The 9,747-nt window shown below is 36.6% G+C and overlaps 1 protein-coding gene across 1 annotated transcript; it reads left to right on the top strand.

Annotated features, from left to right (window-relative positions):
• Positions 1-690: 690 nt before the first annotated feature.
• LOC122609790 (zinc finger CCCH domain-containing protein 19-like) lies at positions 691-8,928 on the top strand. Its single transcript, XM_043782734.1, has 10 exons — positions 691-1,891; positions 1,983-2,062; positions 4,861-5,048; positions 5,171-6,038; positions 6,135-6,259; positions 6,390-6,449; positions 6,527-6,577; positions 6,701-6,771; positions 7,005-7,156; positions 7,236-8,928. Exons 1-10 carry the CDS (start codon positions 879-881, stop codon positions 8,672-8,674), a joined length of 4,047 nt encoding a protein of 1,348 aa, XP_043638669.1. The 5' UTR covers positions 691-878; the 3' UTR covers positions 8,675-8,928.
• Positions 8,929-9,747: the final 819 nt, after the last annotated feature.

Consider the following 9,747-nt stretch of genomic DNA (forward strand, 5'->3'; position numbering starts at 1 on the left):
TCAATCATTTTTTTTTAATGAAGAAAATATATCAAGAAAATAGTGCAAGTCTTATTTCTCACGTGTTTTTTCTCTCCATGTTTCAAAATGTTACAAATTTTATAAAATATAAATTTCAATCTAATCCAACATTTATTTGGTAGGCTTCATTGTCATCGTTGGGAAGAGACACAAAGTCTATGTCCGATTAGTCTATGTATGACCATTTATTTTATGATTCATAGAGTTCTATACCTGCTTCTCTTCAAGAACTCATGACTGAGCAAAGGACCATGACTAATGTAACCCACCTAATACTTTCTTTTTATTGATGTGATGGACCCATTTATTTTTTATCATCAAGAGACAAATCATTGAGTTTAAACATTATAATATCCAACCGCATGAAAAGGGGATAAAAATGCATATTTGAGAATGTGTTTTCAAGTTAAAGGGTGATTTGTAACATGATGAATGAAGTTTTTAGCTGTGAATTCGAACTTTTTGGTATTTTCTGTTTTGTCGAGAGGAAGGATCCAAATACCCCATTAGAAAATAGATTTGTGAAATTTGATGTATAGTTAAACAATAATCTGTTTTTTTTACAATACTATCGTTGAAGACTTGGAAATGATCACGAAAATACGAGGGTCATATATCCACACCAAAACACAAGAAAAAGGCAAATATCTTTTTCGCTAACACCAACAACACAATTTTTTCCATTAATATCACCCACCTTCCCTAAAAAAACTCCACACACTTCCCCACTTTCTCATGTCTTCGTAACATCCGCACTACACAACACATATACAAATAATACTCACATGTCACCTATACATACAAAACCGTGCATATTAGGGTTAGGGTTAGGGTTTTGAATTTCCCAATTTGACCAAATGGAATTCCAACAACAAATTACATCAGTTCACCACCAACCGCCACCGTCACCAACCACAACCACTATATCTAATGAAAATTTATTATTGTTAGAAAGCGATAAAATTAATTATAACGAATTAGGTAAACCAGTATCTGAATCGAATAATCTAGAAACACAATTAGAACAACCGCCTCTTGAAGACGAAATTGCTCCTGCTGACGTGACGGATGTTGAGAAGCCTGGTGGCGAACTCACTGATTCTGTTGCAGGTGCTGACGTGGCAGATGTGGAGAAGAGTGGTGGTGAATTAACTGATTCTGTTGCAGTTTCTGACGTAGCAGGTATTGAGAAGGATGTTGATGGTAGTGAGTTACCGCATTCCGTTGCAGGTGATGACGTGGCAGGTGTGGAGAAGCACGATGGTGGTGACGAGTTAATGGATTCCGTTGCAGGTGATGACGTGGCAGCAATGGAGAAGCAGGATGGTGGTGACGAGTTAATGGATTCTGTTAAAGGTGATGACTTGGCAGGTGTGGAGAAGCAGGATGGTGGCGATGAGTTAACTGATTCTGTTGCAGGCGATGACGTGGCTGGTGTGGAGAAGCATGATGAGGGTAATTGTGATGTATTAACAGATTCTGTTGCAGTTGTTGGTGAGCATCAAGAAGTTATGACTGATTTTGAAAATGTTGAAATGGAGGAAGGTGTTGGGGTTAGAGAAGGTGTGACGGAAAACGAAGAGAAAGAAAAGATGGATAGACATGTGGAGAGTGATGATGATGATGCTGACGAAGTAACCATGTCTGATGATGATGATGATGAGGAGGAGGAGGAGGAGGAGAAAGAGAAAGTGGAGAGAAAAACGCTGGTTAAACGACGTGGCAGGCCGTTGGGGACAAAGAAAAGAGGAGGAAAGACTCCAAAAGCTACACCAAAATCGACTGGTCGTGTGAAGATAGTTAAGGAGGAAGAGGAGGATGTCTGTTTCCTTTGTTATGATGGTGGGGAGCTTGTGTTGTGTGATATGCGGTGAGTGAGTGTTTCTTTTGGTGGTTTACTTGGTTATGAATTGACTAGAATTGTGTTACTGATTGTGGATTTTGTTGTTTTGTGTTTGCAGGAATTGTCCTAAAGCGTATCATCTTTCGTGTATTAACAGGGACGAGGCTTTTTTTCAGACTAAGGGGAAGTGGAATTGTGGTATGTTTTCTGTTGTGTTAAATATGTAGGATTTGTTAACTTTTGTAAGGTGCTTGTGAAGTTTTGCATACTGTTAATAAGTTTCATGTTGCGTGGATTTATTCTTTGTGTGACATATTCAAGTGTAATTTGTGAATGCATTTCAGTTGGTTACTAAAAAAGGATTTTGAAGTGACTTGACTGTGTTTGGGTATTTATTTAACCAAAAGGATCAAGTGTATCTATTTGAATTTGCTTATACATAAATTTGTAAGTATGGCTATAAAGATATGGGACAACGGTTAGCTGTCTAGTTTATCTTATCTATTTGAAAGTTAAGAGTTATTATATTCAACTTGCTTCAAATTCACTGATCATAATGATTGATTTTATTATCCTGTAGTTTTTGGTGCACCATTTTCATACAATGTATAGTGATCATTTGAGTACATCTTTAAGTTTTGATAACAAAAGGTTCTATGTTCTCTGTGGTTTGTATCAATTTTATCCATTTGTCATCCTCGGTATGGTATTTGAATTTTACAGCAATTATTTTTCCTCACATCCTTTATATAGGGGCCACCATTTTTGCTTTCTTACACCCATGTAAGCGTGACTATATAATGTAGACATTAAATGAACAAAATTGATTAATAAGGTTTATTAGGAAACATTTGTAGCTAAGTGATTAATAGGGGCTTTTTGGCAAAGTGAATCACCATTGATTTCTGTTGCTTCTTTTTGGCAAAAAACTTGATTGTATCAAGTAATCTTCCTTGAAGTGAGATTTGTTCTTTTTGGGTAGAACGGTCGTATGGAGCTCGTAATTTATGTAATAAACACCAACTAGGTTTGACCAGTGTTTGACCGTTGGCATGTTGGATATCTAAAAGGATGATGATTTTAGAAGTTTCATGTCTGTTCTGGCCTTTGGTTTATAAGATTCTTTTTTTTTGATCTTTTTGTATGTTATTGATATCTATTTGGTTTGTTCTGAATTATAAGTGTTCACACTGTAAATTCTCTCACAATATATGTGCACACAATGACACAAAGCTTATGGTGCACAATTGCTCTCTCAAATAGTGCCTCTTATGTCTTTGACTAGAGCCCGCTTCACTTCTTTTGTCCTAGGAAAATAAATTGATGTTAAGATTTGATATATAGATAAATTTGATGTAATCAAAAAAGTTTATTCTAAAAATTGGTGGGGTGATACTCGATTATGCTTTGGACGTATTTGCTTGGATCTGATTTACTTCACAATTGTCAGTGTACTCATGAGTTTAGTTAATATACACAAAGAATGATTGATCTTGATACATAGACACTTCTTATGTTTCTAAGCCGCTTGCCTAAATTAGTTGTCAAACTTCTCATTTTATATTTGAAGATCGAGCAAGGAGTCACATCGTTAAGATTTTATGATGAAGGGTAATGCTTTTCTAAACGTTTTTTTTCCGTCTTATGTGGTTTCTTCTTGAGATGGAGAGGGTATGCTATTAAGGCATTTCCTTATGATGAACTGTATAGATCCACCACTTATCAAGTAATTGCATTATCTTGAAGCATTGTAAGGTAATGGTTCTTTCAAGTTATATTTTCTACTGCTGTAAAAGGTTTTGCGAGTTTGGGAGCTAATCTTGCAGCTGTTGGCTCATTACAAATTTTGACAGGGAGGCAACTTCTTCAATATCAAGCTTCTAAATTTGATGGCTTTTGTCCAGTAGGATAGTGTGACTCAACGAATGGTTTATTGAAATGTCCAAAGCAAGCAAGCCTTTATGTGGTAGTGAAGTAGTCAAAGGAAAACTTATGCTCTCTGATAGTTGGACGAATTTAAGAACAATTACCTTTTTCTTGTTGAAGTTGATCAAAGTTGTATATGAAGGAGCGATTGAAATAGTAATAGAGACAAGATTACTAGTTCTCATTGTTCAAAAAGCTAGTAATAGGAATATTTCCACTTCTATCAGGAATGCCTGATCTTTTGATGTAAATTAGTGCATATGTATAATGAAGTTCTTACTGTAAACAAATTCAAGGGCTTGAGGCATGTATTCTACATTTCAGGTACATCGCTAGGATATGTGCAGTGGAGGTTTCTGGGTTTTGAACCCGAGTAAACACTCCTCTTACAATAACATAATGTAGATATTTATTTCTGGAAGTTTGATTTACTTCACAAAAAGTTAGGATAAAACGGTATTCACTTTACCCTTTCTGGATCTACCCTCGGGTATGGGGTTGCTAATACTTGTTTCGAGCATTTGCTGTTATCAATAATTTTGCTAGAGGTACTTGTCCTCTTTTATGCAAAAGAACATGCCAAACATGTGATGTAAATTTTATGGTAATATTATTTGTATGGTTTTTCTTTGCTAGTAATTTGCTGACCTTTCTTCTGCTTCAAACAAAGAAATCAATGTAACGAACAAAAATTGTAATGCAAGTAAAAAAGGAAGAGCGGAATATCTTTCTTCTCTTATAGTGAAGGTAGTATATTAAAGCTGCTTTCTTTATATAATTTAAAGATAAAGATTACAAGTTTATAGCTATTAGTTTGTTTGGTTTGCTGCATATGCAATTCCTAGTGATTTAGTTTCTGATGAACTAGGTTATCAAATTCATTTATGGATCCAAATTTGTTTCTGCTATGCATCTTGTTCAATACATTTTAAAATTGTATGCTACGCTATATAGTTACTCTGAAACTGTGCATCTTATGATTTCTTATTTGCTATATAGTTACTCTGAGTTCATATACTATTTACCTTGAAATATTGTTATAGTATCTCATTGTTAAATCTTACTTTCAGGATGGCACCTGTGTACTATATGTATGAAGAAGGCTGAATATATGTGCTATACATGCTCCTTCTCCTTGTGCAAAACATGTATAAAAAATAATGACATACTGTGCATCCGACAGAAAGAAAAGAAAGGCTTTTGCACGACTTGCATGAAAACCATAATGGCTATTGAAAAACATGCACAGGAAGATCAGGTATGCTCATCATTCTTGTCCTCTAATTGTATTTTGTCATTTATGTCAAGCTAATTATTTGTTGATAATGTCATATAATAAGTAAACGTTTTGGTTCTATCATTACTGGTTCAATTTTGTAGGAAAATATTGACTTCGATGACAAGAATAGCTGGGAATATCTATTCAAAGATTACTGGTTAGATAAAAAATCAAAACTCAATATTTCGTTAGACGAGCTCGTTGAGGCTAAGAACGCTTGGAAGGAACCCGACCCAACTAGCAAAGCCGAACCACCTGCTGGACACTCAGATGGTGGTTCAGGATCAGAACATCCTTCTGAAAACCTAGAAAGTCAAACAACGAAAACCAGAAGAAGAAAGTCAAAGAAGCAGAAGACTCATGATTCTGCTGTCATTGCTTCCGAGGGGACTTCTGTGCCGAAAAACTCTAACTGGGCATCAAAAGAACTTCTTGAATTTGTTATGCACATGGGATGTGACAAATCATCTCAATCTGAATTTGATGTACAAGCTCTTCTGCTTGAATACATTAAAATCAACAAACTCCGTGATGCTCGACGTAAAAGCCAAATTATATGTGATTCAAGACTACAAAGACTTTTTGGTAAACCACGTGTAGGCCATTTCGAGATGTTAAAACTTCTTGAATCTCATTTTCTTATTAAAGAAGATGACGATGTCAAGGGGAATGTCGTTGACACTGAAGGCCCAGCAGACGATGATGATACCGAAACAGTAGCAAAGGGGAGTAAAGATAAGAAGCGTAAAATCCGCAAGAAAGGTGACCGAGAACCTCAATCCAACCGTGAGGATTTTGCTGCAATCGATGCCCATAATATAAACCTGATTTACTTAAAACGGAAGTTGGCAGAGGATTTACTCGATGATGTTGAATTATTTAATAGCAAAGTTGTTGGTACTTTTGTCAGAATAAGGATAACGGGTGCTAATCAAAAGCATGATCTATATAGATTGGTTCAAGTTACAGGTAACCATCAATCTATCTCAGTGAGTAATGACTTTTTGTATGTGACTATTGATTTTTAAATGTCTATGATTTTTTCTTTAATGACTTTGTATATAGGTACTACCAAAGGGGAACCCTACGAGGTTGGGAAAAAGATGACTGATACCATTCTTGAAATATTGAATCTTAATAAAAAGGAATACATAACGATTGATACCATTTCAAATCAAGACTTCATGGAGGTAACTGAGTTTCAAGTTCTTTCTTAAAAAGGCAAATACACACATCCATAGTTCCATACCTATTTCCTATTATTGCATTATCTTAATTTGAATATTTGGGTTGCTGAGATTTCCAGTTTTATTATGTTAGGATGAATGCCGACGTCTTCGACAGAGTATTAAGTGCGGACTTATAAATAGGCTGACCGTGGTATGTGTTTTTTCCATTTTGTTAATGGATTACTGCTTTAAGCCATGTTCCGTTCTTCTAAAAATTTTAGTTTGTAGGGAGACGTTCTGGATAAAGCCATTGAACTTCAAGCAACCAGAGTGAATGATGTGAGTTCAATTGATAATTATATAATTTACAATTACAATGTTGTTAGATTATAAATACATATGCGAATTAAGAATTTGATACCGCACACATTTTGTGTACATAATATTATGTCTATTGTGTAGTGGCTTGAAGGGGAGGTTCTGCGGCTTAGTCATCTTCGTGATCGAGCTAGTGATTTAGGGCGTAAGAAGGAATATCCTTTTATCTAATGCTTATTATTTCATATTATCATATTCCCTCTTATGTATATTTTTTAAGCTGTATACACACCATTTCTGCCTTGCATTTATGTGGATGAGTTATGAGTTCATAACTACCTCATAAATGAGGTTTTGCATACTACTAATAGAATATTCTTCAATTCTATATGCTGATTATGTGGTATCTAAGTTTGGATTGTACTTCTGATCCTTGACTTATAATCACGCTCAGAGAATGCGTAGAGAAATTACAGGTTTTAAAGACACCGGAAGAACGTACCCGCAGGATACAAGATATTCCTGTAGTTCACGATGATCCTACTATGGCTCCAAATTATGAATCTGAAGATAATGCAGATGAAGACAGCAAGAAACAAGGTATCCTGCAGTTTGCCGAATATCTATTATTCGTTACTATGATGTCTTTTTATTCATCTCGTTAAAAATTTGTATGTAGATATTCACAAGAACACTGTCAGTTCCAGTTATAGCAAAAGACGAGACTACCCCTCAAAAGAATCTGGGAGAGGTACAGGTACATCTAGAAGTTCTGGCAAGAACTATGAGTTAAGTCGAAATTTGTCGAGTAACAAATTTTTGAACAAAGCTGAGGATGTTACTTCCCCACGTTTAACACCACATAATGAAAATCGGTGGGATCAAGGAAGAGACAGAAGCGCCCAACCATCGAGTGTCGTAATACCAAGTTCGGCAAATGAAAGAGAGAAAAATGTAGCTTCAACAGAAGATATTTCTGAGAGTGGTCCAAAAGTAAATGAAACAGACAAACTATGGCATTACAGGGATCCAACTGGGAAGATTCAAGGACCTTTTTCAATGGCACAGTTGCGTAAATGGAACAATAGTAATTTCTTTCCTGCGGATTTGAGAATTTGGAGAAAGAGTGAGAAGGAAGATGATGGTATTCTTTTAACTGGTGCATTAGAGGGACAGCTTCATGTAATGATTCCAAAGCCTTCATCTGATGACAGACATGGTTTCACAAACCTTCCTTCTCCTACTCCAAATCAAAGCTTGGGACATTTGGGCTCACCTGTGGGTCCTAAGGCATTGGTGCAGACAGGCCATATGGTTTCAACTCCGGTTATTAATATGCCTCCACAGATGGTTCAATCGCATGCTGCTCAAAATCCTCATAGTTGGGTTGGTGGTCCAACCCACAATCCACAGCCAAGCCCTGTGGCTGGACAACAGCTAACTTATAAACAGTGGGTTAGTGGTCCAAACACTGCCCAGAATTCTGCTGGAAACTTTTTACAGCAGCCACTGGCGCCAACTCAAACAACTGAGAGTTGGCCGATAGTGTCTCAAAATACATCTATGGGACTGGCAGGGACCAGTACAGTAAGTCAAAGCGTGAATTGGGGAAGTCCACAACTAACAGTGAATGTTGATCCTTCATGGGGTTTACAATCAGGTTCTGGTAGTGTTCACCCAGGTTGGGCCCCTACACAACCGGTCCAAGGGGTCACGCCAAATCAAGGCTGGGTTACTGGTGCCAGTTCTGGTCCAACCAACGGACCAATAGTTTCTGGAAATGGAAACTCTAGCTGGGTGGGACCATCTTTTAAGCCTGGTGAAGCGGCATCAGCTGGGAACCAGCTACCTGGTTCAGTTGGCGGACCTTATCAGAGTTCAGGATCTGGGAATTCAAACCAAGGTTGGGGTTCACCAACATCTAGAAATCGATCCAGATGGGATGGAAGTGAACGACATCAACCCTACAACAGAAGCGGGGATTCAGGAGATAAGCGGACTAGAGACTCTCGAGGTGGAAGTTCCGACTCTCGTGATAATAGAAGGCATTATGACGAATCACGATCGTTCAATAGTAGAAGACACTCGAGAGATTCTGACAGATATTATAAGCGTTAACGCGGTGGCCATCTTACCCATGGTATGGAATGGATGCAAGTATTGTACAGCTTTTCTGGGTAGATGTCTTTCAGGTTCTTTTTTAGGCTGTAATTCAAAACCATCTGTCTTGAAACTTGTAGAACATGTGCAGTGTAGCTGTGTAGAAAGTTACCTTAGTGTTGGTTTTCAGGTAAATTAAGTTGGTATGCAGACCCTTGCTGTTATAGTTGGCTATATATTTTACTATAGTTAGAGTGCTCTGGTGAATAAAATTGGTTGATCCAAAATCATGTTCAGACTAAACATTCTGATTTTCAACTGTTCCATTGGCTTTTTTTTTTTTTTTTTATAATTTTGCAAACAAAAAACACTAATGGTTGCAGCAGTCAATTGTGTTTGACTTTGCCTTTGAAGTTAAAACAGCCAATGGACTTTAACTTTTTTCTGCTGTCGCCATAATACCAAGAATTAGTTGAAATATTCGATTTTGGTCCATATAGATACCTCATTGGGATAATAGGGTGGGAAATGCTCTGTTGGTTACAACTTAAGCTTCCTCAGAAAGGATTGTTTGTTTTGGTTTTATAAACTGCTGAACAGACATCATAATAGCTTGGATGCTGATATTCTTCACTTGGTTTCTAAGATCAATATAAGCCTGTAATCAAATTAAAGCATGCTTCTAAAACAACTTCAAACATTCAATTCTCAATTTAGAAAATTTTTGGCATTCTGTCTTCAGTGCAAGAGCGCTTCATGTTAGAACCAAATCAAACTCTGGATGGGCTAATGGGAGGATATTGCTTAAGTTAAAAAAAATATATAAAAGTAAAGATTAGCATATAGTCATTGCTCATTACACAATAGTCCTAGTTTAGGTTATGCCGTGGCCCAATTTGATCTGGACCCAATTTAAACCATCTAAAATGCGTCATGCGTGTTAACGTAATAGCGTGTATCAAAACATCTAATTTGTGAATGTTAAAAAAAAAACCCAATCTAATTTGTGTTGTATATGTCATCTCCAATTAAGCCATCAAAAATGGTGTAATTTAATTTCTATCATCCCAAACTTTTTGTCGTATTATATC

Source organism: Erigeron canadensis, chromosome 8, assembly GCF_010389155.1.
Source record: "Erigeron canadensis isolate Cc75 chromosome 8, C_canadensis_v1, whole genome shotgun sequence".
NCBI lineage: Eukaryota > Viridiplantae > Streptophyta > Magnoliopsida > Asterales > Asteraceae > Erigeron > Erigeron canadensis.